Source organism: Rana temporaria, chromosome 2 (assembly GCF_905171775.1).
Source record: "Rana temporaria chromosome 2, aRanTem1.1, whole genome shotgun sequence".
NCBI classification, from domain to species: domain Eukaryota; kingdom Metazoa; phylum Chordata; class Amphibia; order Anura; family Ranidae; genus Rana; species Rana temporaria.
Window position 1 is genome coordinate 425,723,200 of NC_053490.1, and position 14,591 is coordinate 425,737,790.

The following is a 14,591-nucleotide window of genomic DNA, read 5'->3' on the forward strand; positions in this document are numbered from 1 at the left end:
CATTACGAACGGTAGTCTTACCAGAACGAGCGCTCCCGTCTCATAACTTGCTTCTGAGCATGCGCACATTTTTCACGTCGTTAAAGCCCACACACGACCATTTTTTACGACAACGTTAAAAACGTCGTAAAAAAAAAGAGCTTGTTCGAATATTTTTTTGCCCATTTTTTAGAACCCGAAAAATGCTCTGAAGCCCACACACGATCGTTTTTAGCGACATTAAAAAAAAAGTCAATTTTGAGAACCCGAACAATGATCGTGTGTACGCGGCATTAGTCTCCTCCAAAAAAAATTGTTGTTACTGCTCTGATCTGACTTCCTATTAGAGGGTGGCTCCATTCGTTCTATTTTCAAACATGTGGATACCCCATACAGTGTACATTCTTTAAAGTTCAGCTCTTTACTAACTATAATAATTATGCTATCCTCATCTGTATGATAATGTGACTGCATTCTTAACCACTTCATTACCGGCCCATCGTAATATGACGTCCACAGATGGGCTCTCCCATCTGTGGACAGCCCAAATAACGTCCTGGGCTTTGTGCGGTGATATCTGAATGATGCCTGCAGCTAGAGGCATCATTCAGATATCATTCTTTCATGCCGGCGATTCTGTGCTCGATAAGGACGATCAAAGCGGCAGTTCCACCACTTGATCGTTCTCATCCGGTGCTTCTCCGGGCTCTCCCGTGCCATCGGGGCCCTGGAGAAAGAATCGTCCAGTAACTCCCGTGCACTGTGCCCACAAGAGAAGTATGGCCATACTTCTCTTTTAATATTTAAAAAAAAAATGTTTTACATATTACACTACTATGGCGATTGTTTTTTTTTTCTATCTTTGATACTGAGCTGAGGACTGGATAAACCTGCAGAAAAGTTGAAAGCAAAGGGGTGCTGGTGGTGGTTAACCTTACTAACAGACATATTTTGACCATTTTAAAAATAAGAGTTCATATAAATTTAGTGAATGATTTGCATTATAAGGGTTGGTACACGGAGGTGAAGGATCAAGAGTTTTTCAGAGCATGTGGTAGACACACTAAATAAAAAAAAAAAAAAAGAGAGACTTTTATGGACTGCTATGTATATTAAGTGAATACACTGTATTGTTGGTGTGTTGGAATTTGTCACAAGTTTCTCACAGGAACATTTAGGCATTGCTATATTTGGAATAGTAATGATCTATCACACTGGTGTTTAGTAATATTTGTATTTCTGTATACCTACCATATTCTTTTGACAGTGGGGAGTTATTATGTATGTAGCATAAGTTATTTATGTGTTGGAAATTTAGTATGGTATCTTGTTAGATATCTAGAGCCACTGGTTCTTGCTTAATATAAGTACAGTCAAACCTTGGATTGCAAGCATAATTTGTTCTGGAAACATGCTTTTAATCCAAAGCACTTGTATATCAAAGCAAATTTCCCCATAAGAAATAATGGAAACTCAGATGATGTGTTCCACAACCATTTATTCATAAGTCCTTCAGTTTATAGTCCATATAAAACGATTGTAACAATGTGATATAACCATAAAATGTCCATCCACAAATGGCAACCTCCACAATGGGATTAGAAGCAAAATCCAGCAGGAGCTACAGAGTATAAAAGAGAAGAGAGGCGCCTCTAAGTGTAGCAATATGGTTAAATTTAATGAAGGTACAACATTTAGCAACTCACATGGTTGACAATTGAAACAGGCACATCTAAGTATGCAGGCATCCACGGTAATAGACCATCCCACACACCCTGCCGCCTCTCACCGCTGTCAATCTAAAATCGTGGCCGGGAAGACTACCCTGCAGTAAAGCGATTTGAAAGCATACTTAGATGTGCCTGTTTTAATCAGCCATGTGAGTTGCAAATGTTGTACCTTCATTAAATGTAACCATATTGCTACACTTATGAAAATACAGCAGACCTCCTCAAGGGTGGGACTTTGAAAGTGACACAAACAGGAGTAAATATATATAAAAATATATAAATGATTTATTTGAGTATACAAAAAAAGTTATCACATGAAAATCATAGATTAAAAAACACATGAATGGTGTGCAAATCTAGATAATTCATTATAGTTGACAACAAAAAGACCACTCTCAGTCAAACCCTGACTGAGAGTGGTCTTTTTGTAGTCAACTATAATGAATTTTCTGGATTTGCACACCATTCATGTGTTTTTTAATCTATGATTTTCATGTGATAACTTTTTTTGTATACTCAAATAAATAATTTATATTTTTTTTATATATTTTTATTCCTGTTTTTGGCACTTTCAAAGTCCCACCCTTGAGGGGGTCTGCTGTATTTTCATATTCAATTGGGATGTGGTGACTTACAAACAGTCAGGCCTTGTACACACGACCGGCAGAATCCTCGGCAGAATCCATCAAGAAACATGGTGGCAGAGCTTTTTTGCCGGGGAAAACGGTCGTGTGTATGTTTTTCATCGAGAAAACTGTCGAGGAACTCGACGAGAAAAAAAGGGAACAAGTTCTCTTTTTCCTCGTCCTGAGTCTCAATTTCCTCGTTGTGTTCCTTGTCGGGCTGATTTTCGACAAGAAACACGTTCGTGTGTATGCTTAGAAACCCGCGCATGCTCAGAATAAAGTACGAGACGGGAGCGCACCTTCTGTAAAAGTAGCGTTTGTAATGGAGATAGCACATTCGTCACGCTGTAACAGACTGAAAAGTGCAAATCTTCTCCTACCAAACTTTTACTTAACACGCAGTAACATAAGATTAGCAAAAGCAGCCCCAAGGGTTGTGCCAGTGGAATTGAACTTCCCCTGCATTTGAATGTGTTGTACGTCACCGCGTTTGAGAACGACGAGATTTGGTCTTGACAGTGTGTACGCAAAGAAAGCTTGTCAAGTTTCTCGACAAGCCTAACAAGGAACTCGTCGAGGAAAACAATGTTTCATTTAAGACGAGTTCCTCGGTCATGTGTACGAGGCCTCACACTTTCGTGAACATTGGGTTCTTCTCTTCTATTGCTACACTTAAGCCCCGTACACACGGTTGGTTTTCCCTACGGGAAAACTGCGAGGAGAACTTTTGGCCGGGAATCCCGGCCATGTGTATGCTACTCACAGTTTTTCCGATAGGAAAACTGCCCAAAAACCACCAGACAAAAAAAGAGAACCAGCTCTCTTTTTTTCCTGCCGGGAAAACCGGCAGACTTTTGCCCGGCGGTTTTTGGCAGTTTTCCTATGGGAAAAACTGCGATGGAGCATACACACGGCCGGGATTCCTCGACCAAAGCTCCATCGCAGTTTTCCTGTCAGGAAAAACAGCGGTGTGTAGGGAGAAAGACAGACCGAGCAGGTTCTCGGCTTCCCCTTCAGGATTTCCGACAGGAACTTTTCCCGTCGGAAATCCAGCACATGTTTATGGGGCATTAGAGGCGCCTCTCTTCTGTTTTATACTCAGTTGTGACGTGATGCTACATGTATATCAAGATATCGCTTGTATAGCAAGTCAGAATGTATTAAAAAAATGTTGCTTGTCTTGCAAAACGCTCTCAAACCAAGTTACTGTCAAACCAAGGTTTTACTGTATTTGTATGAAAAAAAAAAAAAGAACAAACTTTCCCCCACAAAAAAATAAAAAATAAAGAATAAAAAAAAGTGCTTTATATATATATATATATATATATATATATATATATATATATATATATATATATATATATATATATATATATATTTATATATATATATTTTTTTACAATACTTTTATTATATGCTCAATCCAGAGCAAATTGATATTTTGGGCTTTTTTTATGCTACTTTTAGAGAACTGACCCTCTAAGTAAAAACAAATGTGCAAAATATTTCAGTTCGTAATCTGAACGATGACATCATTGGCATAAGAAGCCACTAAACTTTTTTTAAACTTTATTTTGAAAGATATCAAAAGGTACGAGAGAAGTTTGATGATGGATAGTGTTATATTTTGGCAAACACAACCCTGGAAGCTTAACAACTTGAGATAAGAACGAGCTTAACTGTGCCGAGTTTAGTGAAGTTTATGAAATCTCATTGAGCGCAGGGTTACGAGTAGTGCATGTCACAAATTCTATACACCCACCCAGCTGAACATTATTACACCCATCCAGCCAGCAACATGTGGATAATGTGAAACTTCAGCAGTGAAGCCTAGCACAGTTCCATCCTCTGTAAACCACTGAGGTTTTCTAAATATGAACTAGTCACTCATTTTGGCAAGTTCCAGCCGGTGAGCCATGTGTAGTTTTTTTTTTTTTTTTTTAGAAGAGGAGGGATAGGGAAAGCCCTTATACTTTTCATTGTGCCTCTACTCCCCCCTCCCATGAAGAAGGAGGAGATAGGCAGTCTGATGACTGAAAACTTGCAAAGATGTGTACTGTATCAACAAGACATAAACGCAGACAGCTCATTTAGAACATGGGTTTCTGATTAAAACCCTCTGGAAGAACATTAAAGAGGAAAGACATTTGTTCACAGGCTTTTTTCCCCCCCCTCCCAGCACAAGCAGTCTATGGAAGAACAAGACATGGGGAATGCAAAGTCAGACAAGAAAAGTTCTGCCAGTAAAGTCATTAAAATAGCCCTGGTCATCTTCATTTGCATCACAGGAGTACTAGCACTTCTGCTGCTACTAGGTGAGTACCTTGTTAACAGACACTATGCTATGATCAAGGCTCAAAATGTTGTAATTATGCTAAATACAAATGATGGATAAACATACCCTAAAGTATAACATGGAAGATACAGGTAAATTATCCATATATGAAAATGGAAATTCTATGAAGATTTTTATACTTCCATTTTGTCAAATTTATTATGTTTACTATGCATTCATGCCTACATTTTTCATACAGTGTGTTTTCAACACGGTGCCTTTTTAGTATGCTTTGCATGCGTTTTACAGGATGTATTTTAATTCGCCACACCTAAAAGAAAAAAAAAACAGTCTACGTCTGATGCTTATTTTTGTATGTGATTATTTACAGTAAAAAAAAAAAATATATATATATATATACCGTATTTATCGGCGTATAACACGCACAGTCGTATAACACGCACCCTAACTTTAAGAGGGAAGTTTCAGGAGAAAAACTTTCCACAGCCCCCTACGTATAACACGCAGACACAGTTTACCCTCTATTTTCAGGGTAAAAAAGTGAGTGTTATACGCCAATAAATACAGTATATATATATATATATATATATATATATATATATATATATATATATACACACATACACACAGGCACACACACACTTTTATATAAATACAGATACTCTTCGTTTTAACGACTTACCTGTTTAACGACCACTCAGACTTATGACCAGCTCTCCCCACCCTAACGACCCGCTAAACATCACTGTATTGTACTGTACAGTACAGTAAAACCTTGGTTTGAGAGTAACTTGGTTTGAGAGCGTTTTGCATGACAAGCAAAATGATTTAATAAATTTTGCCTTGATATACAAGCGATGTCTTGATATAAGAGTAGCGTCATGTCCCAACTGAGTATAAAAAAGAAGAGAGGAGCCTCTAAGTGTAGCAATATGGTTACATTTAATGAAGGTACAATATTTAGCAACTTATTGCTACACTTAGAGGTGCCTCTCTTCTCTTTTATACCCTGTAAAAAAAATGCTTTGATATACAAGTGTTTTGGATCACAAGCATGTTTCTGGAACGAATTATGCTCGCAAACCAAGGTTTTATGCCCTGTACACACGATCGGTTCATCCGAGGAAAACGGTCGGATGGATTTTTTCATCAGCTATCTGATGAAGCTGACTTTCATCAGTCTTGCCTACACACCATCAGGTAAAAAAACGATCGTGTCAGAACGCGGTGACGTAAAACACAACAACGTGCTGAGAAAAATTAAATTCAATGCTTCCGAGCATGCGTCGACTTGATTCTGAGCATGCGTTGATTTTTAACCGATGGATTTCCCCACAGACGATTGTTTTTTTCTATCGTTTCTTTAACCATCAGATAATTTTAAAACAGGTTCTAAGTTTTTTCACCGATGGGAAAAAAACTGATGGGGCCCACACACGATCGGTTCATCTGATGAAAACAGTCCATCAGACCGTTTTCATCAGACGAACCGATCGTGTGTACGCGGCATTACTGTACAGAATTTTCCTTTGTGTTCTGTACTTATACAAATTAAAGCAATGTTATTGAGCTGGAGTTTTGTGTTTAGACCTTTTTTTCCACAATACAGTACAGTGGTTAAGAATTCTTAAAATATTGATTACTTGTGGCTCCTCATTTAACGACCTGGTCATTGGAACAGAACCTGCTCGTTAAGTGAGGAGAGCCTGTACATACAGTCTTTCTCACCCTCTTTAATACAGGTGAACTATTGAAATATTATTATTGTCTCAGGGAACCCCTGTTAAATTATTACATCTCTTGCTCACTTCACATTTGCGTGGTCAGTAAGCTGCAAATACAGAAAAAGAATAAAACGTGTAGTGTATCTAGTATACTTGACACTCAGAGCAGATGCTCTATAAAAAAAAAATAAGTTAAAAAAATAAAATAGTAAAAATCCTGAAATGGAACAAATAATAATTATAATGGACAGAAAAGAAAAAAAACTTAAGTGAAAATTGTAGTGCCCCTTACACTGGTGGTCAATGAAAAAGTGCCTTCTCAAATTGGTAGTCGATGTAATGGTTCCATACATTGGTGACTAATGGGAAAAAGACACGTTATGTTAATGGTGAGTGTGAGATTGCTGACCAGTGGTTAAACTGCCTTGCCTTACACACTGCTAAAAAGATAAATGACATCAGTGGTTACTAGGTGTTAGAAACTTTTCATTGCCCAAGTAACCCCTACCAGTCTCTGGAAGAACCTCAGGATTCCAAAGAACCCTGATTGAGAAATCTTGTCTTATGCCTCGTACACACGATCGGAATTTCCAATGGAAAAAGTCAGACGGACTTATTCCGAACGGAATGTGTATACCCACCTGAGTTTTTCCATTGGATATTCCGAGGAATACCGTTAGAGTTTACATAGAGAACATGTTCTCTTTTACTCCGATGGAATTTTGTCGGAATTCCGATGTGAGTTTGGCCGGGCAAAAGCCTGATCGTGTGTACAGCGCATTAGAGTACATGTTTCTTGCAAATTCATACAAACCTGAATGCTTGATGAAACCCATGTAAACCTATAAGGAACATCTTACATATGCAGTTTATACAGTATACAACTACCTAATATATAAAACATTACAAACAATGACATTATAATAGTGAGCAATTATAAAAAAATATATATGATAATAAGCATGTTATATTTTATTTTATAATATGGTTTTGTTAAATTAAATATATATAGTACTTGATTGCTGACTTTCATAAAATATCTGAAATGAATGATGAGCAGTGGGTGCAATGTAAGTTCTAGCATGCAGTTAATATTATAGGTAATAGCTTCTATTGGTACAATACATCACTGATGCAGTTTAATGGCATGTCTAAAGTTACCCAAACACATCATATTGTGAAGGTAACATCTCCTTTAGATTTAAAAAATCATGTAATGTGAAAGTACACTTGATTGCATAGAAATTCAGTAGGTTATTTAGGTATTATGTTACACTACATACCGTATTTATCGCGGTATAACGCGCTCCCGCGTATACCGCGCACCCCTAAAGTTGCCCCGAATCCTGTGGAAAAAAAGTTTTTTTTGTACTTACAGTTTTGGTGTCTTGCGCGGCGTCCATCGGCGGCCTCGTCGGGTCCGGCGTCCGTCTGCGGCTTTGGGTGTCCTCTTCGTCGGGTCCGGCGTCCTTCTGCGGCTTCGGGTGTCCTCTTCGTCGGGCCCGGCGTCCGTCTGCGGCTTCGGGTGTCCTCTTCCTTGGGTCCGGCGTCCTTCTGCGGCGTCCTCGCGTCCTCCCCGCTCGTTTCCCGCGCCGAGTTTGAATACTGCGCCAGATATATACAGAGCGCAGTACACTCGTGTATTGTCGGGCAGGCTCGGCAACTCTCGCGCTGACGTCCTGTATGTCCAGGACGTGAGCGCGGAAGGAGCCGAGACTGCCCGACTATACCCGAGTGTACTGCGCTCGGTATGTATATGTCGGCGCAGCATTCAAACTCGGCGCGGGAAAGTGGGTATCGGCGTATACCGCGCACCCACGATTTTGCCCTGATTTTCAGGGCAAAAAAGTGCGCGGTATACGCCGATAAATACGGTAGTTTATATCCCAACATACTTAATTCTTGGTAAATCCAAAAGAGACTGTGTTATCAGGTTATAATGTATGTGGTCACTTTGAGGTGACCATGAATGGTCTAATGCCGCGTACACATGAGCGGTCAAACCGATGAGAACGGTCTGATGGACCGTTTTCATCGGACCAAACCGATCGTGTGTGGGCCCCATCGGTTATTTATCCATAGGTTAAAAAAAAGCAATCTTGTTTTAAATTTAACCGATGGATACCTAACCGATAGAAAAAAAACGATCGTTAGTACGCACAACCATTGGTTAAAAATCCACGCATGCTCAGAATCAAGTCGACGCATGCTTGGAAGCATTGAACTTTGTTTTTTTTCAGCACGTCATTGTGTTTTACGTCACCGCGTTCTGACACAATCGGTTTTTTAACCGATGGTGTGTAGGCACGAGTGACCATCAGTCAGCTTCATCCGGTTAACTGATGAAAACGGTCCATCAGACCGTTCTCATCGGATGGACCGATCGTGTGTACGCGGCATTAAAGTTAAAGGTTATATGACAGATTGATTTTTTAGCACTGCTCTCTACAGAAGCTATGGAATGGTGTAGAAACTAACTAGAGCAGGGGTGCCCAACCAGTGGCCCAGGGGCCACATGTGGCCCGCGAAGCCCTCTGATGTGGCCCGCGACCTCCTGCTCTGGGATGTAATAGAATACTGTTATTAAAGGTCAGTTTATTACTAAAATCAGAGTATATATAGGCATATCTGTTCTGCAGTGGTTACTGGGCAGCTTTCAAACTGAACCTCAGATGCAGAGCAGCGCACCTGCGGGTTACCTGCACAGGGCCATAGACTTCTGTTATTACCTGCAAGTTTGGTGAGCTTTCTGAAAGTGCACCAAACCTGCAGAATATAATAGAAGTCTATTGCAAAGTGCTGAAAAGCCAAAGGCACACTGCTTCGCACCCTCGGTGTGGGTAAACCGCAGCACATCAGTGTTAAAGCAGCCATGGCCCATAATCACACGGTCAGTCCGACCCAATTGGACCCTCCATTCACCTCCAAGGAATGGCAGATGTAAACCGACTTGTGTCCTACCTCCAATCTGATCCGATCTGCATATGCAGAGTGGACATGGATCTGCCCCCTCTGCTGATTGTGGCCCGCGACCAGTTACCAAGTCACTTAAGTGGCCCTCGTGCTTCAAAAGGTTGGGCACCCCTGAACTAGAGTGTGGTAACAAATATGAAGAAGTGCGTTTTTGCTTTATTTCTTTTTGCGGCAAAGTTAACAAAGTACAAGTATCACTTTCCTCATAATAAAATAGATGTAAACTCTAAATTAGATCAAGTGAAAACATTTCCCCCTTAACGGGACTTTAATCGTCCTAGTGATTGAAAAATCAATCACAATGTGCAATAAACAAAATCTAGAAAGAAAAAGGGCCTTGGACTTTGCCATGTTATTAGATCACAGCATCCAGGACCCATGAGTATAACATAGCCATTGCTATGCCATGTTGACCTCAGTTGTTCAGCCATCTAACTTGCATGTATACATTCATACCTTTATATTTGATGTATTAATGTATTGATGTTATATATTTTTCTACAATTTTTTCTTTCTATACTTTGTTTATTGTATACTGTGATTGATTTTTCAAAGTATAGAAAGAAAAAATTGTAGAAAAATATATAACTTTATATATAACTTTATTTAATACATCAAATATAAAAGGTATGACTGTATACATGTAAACCTGATTGGTGGCTGAACAACTGAGGTCAACATGGCATAGCAATGACTATGTTATACTCATGGGTCCTGGACTGCTGTGATCTAATAACATGGCAAAGTCCAAGGCCCTTTTTCTTTCTATATTTTGTTTATTGTATATTGTGATTGCTTTTTCAATCACCAGGGCCATTAAAGTCCCGTTAAGGGGGACATTTTTCCACTTTATCTATGCTATTTGGATGTGGGCCCGCCCCTTAGTTCGACCCTACCTCAACTTCTATAAGCCGTCTATTATCTCTAAATTATTAAAATTTTTGTTTCCTGTAAATCATAAACACCCGCCATGTAATCTTTTTTTAAATAAAATACTTATTTTCCCTTTTTTTTTTTACGCTCTGTTGCATCTTAGTGCCACCAATCTTCTGCAGTCTTCCAGTGATGGCTGCATAACTCTGTGGCCCCGTACTCACGACCAAACATGTCTGCTGAAACTGGTCCGCGGACCAGTTTCAGCATACATGTTTGGCCGTGTGTAGGCCCGAGCGGACCATTTTCGGGCGGATCAGACAGGTTTCCAGCGGACAACTGTTTCCTGGACTTGCTTTAAAACAGTCCGGAAACCTGTCCCCCCGACATGTACGGTCGTCTGTACAGACCTACCGTACATGTCCGGCCGCCCGCCATCCCTCGCATGCGTCGAATGACTTTGACGCATGCGTGGAAGCATGCGTGGAAGCATTTAAAAGGCAGGCCCGCCCACGTCGCCGCGTCATTGTCGCGGCGACACCGCGGACACGCCCCGCGTATTGTTTACGCGCGGACTTCTGTTCGATGGTGTGTACAGCCATCGAACAGAAGTCCCCGGGCAGACATGTCCGATGAAAACGGTCCGCGGACCGGTTTCATCGGACATGTCTGCTCGTGAGTACAAGGCCTGTGGGTTTCTTGATGGTGACAACATTGGGTCTTGGGACAACATTGTCTGTGTAATGTGTGTTTAAACAGCCAGTTTACATTGGAAGCCCATGTGACTAAGGCCCCTTTCACACTGACACGTTTTTCAGGCGGTTTAGCGCTAAAAATAGCGCTGCTATACCGCCTGAAAAAATCGCGCCCTTCAGTCTTCAGTTTGAAAGCCCGAAGGCTTTCACACTGAAGCGGTGCACTAGCAGAACCTCTCCAAAAGTCCTGCTAGCCACATCTTGCAGCGGAATAGGAGCGGGGTGTTTACCACTCCTACACCGCTCCTTCCCATTGAAATCAATGGGAAACCGCGGTAATACCGCCGGCGGTATTAACCCTTTTCCAGCCGCTAGCGGGTGTTTAAAACCGCACCGCTAGCAGCAGAATATTGCGGTAAATATGATGGTATAGCGGAGCTAATAATCGCGCCGCTATACCGCCACCGCACCTCCCGCGCCCAGTGTGAAAGGGGCATAGGAGACAGGGACAGAGAGCTGTCACCTAAATACAATATGGCAGAATCACCAGGTATTGTTTTAATGAAATCTGCTGATTTTTTAAATATTAGAAATGGCTTCTAACATTACATTATCATGCTGAAGCTTAGGCTGCTTTCACATTGCAGCGTCGAGCCGCGGTGACGGTATAGCCGCGCTATTTGTAGCGCGGCTATACCATCGTGTTTACCGCGATATTCCGGCGCTAGCGGTGAGGTTTTAACCCCCGCTAGCGGCCGAAAAATGGTTAATACCGCAGTATTACCGCGCTTTCCCATTGATTTCAATGGGAAACCGCGGTATAGGAGCGGTGAACACACCGCTCCTGTACCGCGGTAAAGATGCGGCTAGCAGGACTTTTGGAGCGTTCCTGCTAGCGCACCGCTTCAGTGTGAAAGCCTTCGGGCTTTCACATTGAAGACTACAGGGCATGATTTTTCATGCATTATAGCAGCGCTATTTTTAGCGCTGTACCGCATAAAAAACGCCCCAATGTGAAAGGGGCTTTATATGAGATTTGACTGATTAGGTTTATTACATATACTTTAAGATAATAAAAAGAAAGAGTGATTCTCATCCATTCATTCTCAGTAAGACATTATTTTTAGGGGCTGCTTATAAAAACATCTCCACACCAAAGAACACATTTTATCACCAAACAACTAATTGGTTTAAGGTGAAGTAAGCATTTCCTCCTAACCCATTTGGCAGTTTGGAGTGAACAGATGTCCAATAATCTAGTTAGTACATAGTAAATCAGCTCTGCGGTGGTAATTTACACACTGAGCGGCAAATTATCCTCTAAACATCATCTAAACAGTCACTGAAAAATATACCAGTAATAATGCAATGTCTTGGTTCATGCAAAGTGATAGTTATTATCCAAACTATTCACCCCACAAATTCAGCCCTTCACAGATATCTCTAGCATGGCTATTACAGTATAAATAAAAGGCAACACTTTTTTTAAGTTTTGGCTAAATTGGAGAGGGATTAGAACATCTGTCAGGTTTGTATTGCTATCTGTGCCCCCATTATGGAGATTCACCCTTTCTTTATTGTCCTGTTAATTGTTATCGGCAAAAGTAAAGGAAAAACTACAATTTTGGGTTGCCATCAGAACAGAATACAGAGGAAATCTTCTAATGTGGACACTAGTTCTGGTGACAACAAGGGATCCCCTCACTTCCTGTTTTGGCTATGGGACAGGAAGTGAAGAGAAATCCCACAGAGAGCAAAAAGCTGACAGGGGTTATAACCCTTCTTTGCTCTATCTAAAAGGAAAAAAAAAGTCTTGCCTTTAGTTTTACTTTAAAGGATATGTAAAGGTTTGTTTTAAAAAACAAATAAAAAAACAAACATGTCATACTTACATTCTCTGTGCAGTTGGTTTTGCACAGAGTGGCCCAATCCCCCTCTTTTGGGGTCCCTCAGTGGCGCTCCTGGCTCCACTTATCAAGGTGCCTGGTTGGAGAGCCGCTCTCTCTCTGGGCACTCGTACAGGCGCCCATTGACACAGACAGCAAGACTCGGCCCCTCCCCCCAGCTCTCATGTCATTGCATTTGATTGACAGCAGCGGGAGCCAATGGCTGTGCTGCTATCAGTCTATCCAATCAGGACCCGAGATACCAGCTGAAGCTGCTGTGCTCATTCCTGTCACTAGAAAGACCGGGTTCAGGTAAGTAAAAGGGGGACTGCTGCATCACTCCCCCCCCCCCCACTTTTAAAATAATGACAGTTTGTTACTTTGCACTGTTTTTGTTTTATCCCTCTGTATTTACTAAGTGAAACTCATAACACCCAGGTGAAAGACATAACACCAACATGTCAGAAAAAAAGAAATACAAAATAAAAAAACAGAATCACTGAGTTGGAAAAAGGATCACCTCCCTCTTAAAAATGATTTGTAAACTCAATCAGGTGTAGCTGCTCACCTTCTCAATGGAACACAAAGCCATTTAGATAAGAAATAAATGGTTCTGAGTTATGGACTAATAAAATGTAGGCAATAGCTGCTGCCTCCACAGATACCAACCACCACCAAGCAGGTGGGTGGACAGCATAGGCACACCCTAATCATCTAGTGCACATTAGCATTATTGCTCTGTGTGCCAGTGGGGAGATGGGAAAGATCTCCCTCTTACTCTGCCATAAGAAATGTGCTTACTGTGCCAGCAGGGAGATTAATGTACCAGGACAATATACATGTAGACACATGCACACACGTGTGTTTGAGTTTGGGGTGCACACAATACACAATACCCCTAGGTGTGGGAATTACCAAAATGGATACAAAGCAAGGCTGTGTGCAGGAATATCCTCTGGCCGGCATCACAGGGACCCACTCTGACAGCTGTCAAAAAGACCGCCAATAAACATCTTTCTGTGCCATTGCCTAAAAAGCCTCGTAGTGACCTCTACATGCTGGTGAAAAGAGGAAGGCGGTAACATATTTTCGACAACACCTTCTTTCTTAAACCTCTGAGAGGATCTGGAGCTGCTATTCCTATACACAGCCTTGCTTTGTACCTATCTTGGTGATTACTACCACCTATGCTGATTTGCAAGCATTTTAACTGTAAATGTGCTATTATTTTCTTTCAATAAATGTATACTATCATGCAAATGAAGATCCTGTGTTCCTGTTTTCTTGTTGTTTGAGCTGTCCAAATCCAAGGATCATGGCTGAAGCCTATTGCCTGCAGCACTGATCATCTCACTTTTATTTGATAGATCAATTGGTAGATCAATTTCTCTTCAACTGCAGTGGCCACACATGGATCAAAATTTGGCTGGTTGCTGCCGACTTGGCCAAATTTCAAATCATCTGTGGCCATGTTTAAGTTGGGTATGCACCTGCTGAAAATCTGTTTAACCGCTTGTCGACTGCCGCACGACTTTTTACGTCTACAGAATGCCACGGCATATATATACGTCCCCTTTAATTTGCCGGCCCTATCGCGAGCTCCGTAACCATGCCCGTGGGACCCGCGGACTCGGTGTCCGACGGTGTCCTGCGATCGGGTCACAGAGCTGAAGAACGGGGAGATGTCAGTGTAAACACAGCATCTCCCCGTTCTTCCTAGTGCATGTTGACAAGGGGAGTGTAGAGGTGGGCGGGGAGTCTACAGACCCACCCACAGAATCTGCTTTTTTTCATTTCTTATAACAGACA

General features: G+C 41.3%; 1 protein-coding gene across 1 annotated transcript in view; it reads left to right on the top strand.

Moving 5' to 3' along the window:
• Positions 1-4,360: 4,360 nt before the first annotated feature.
• Positions 4,361-14,591, top strand: part of PHEX (phosphate regulating endopeptidase homolog X-linked) — a 262,838-nt gene continuing 252,607 nt past the window's right edge. Inside the window, exon 1 of the mRNA XM_040338252.1 lies at positions 4,361-4,650. Coding sequence (XP_040194186.1) covers positions 4,527-4,650 — 124 coding nt within the window. The 5' untranslated portion in view covers positions 4,361-4,526. The remainder of the gene's footprint in view (positions 4,651-14,591) is intronic.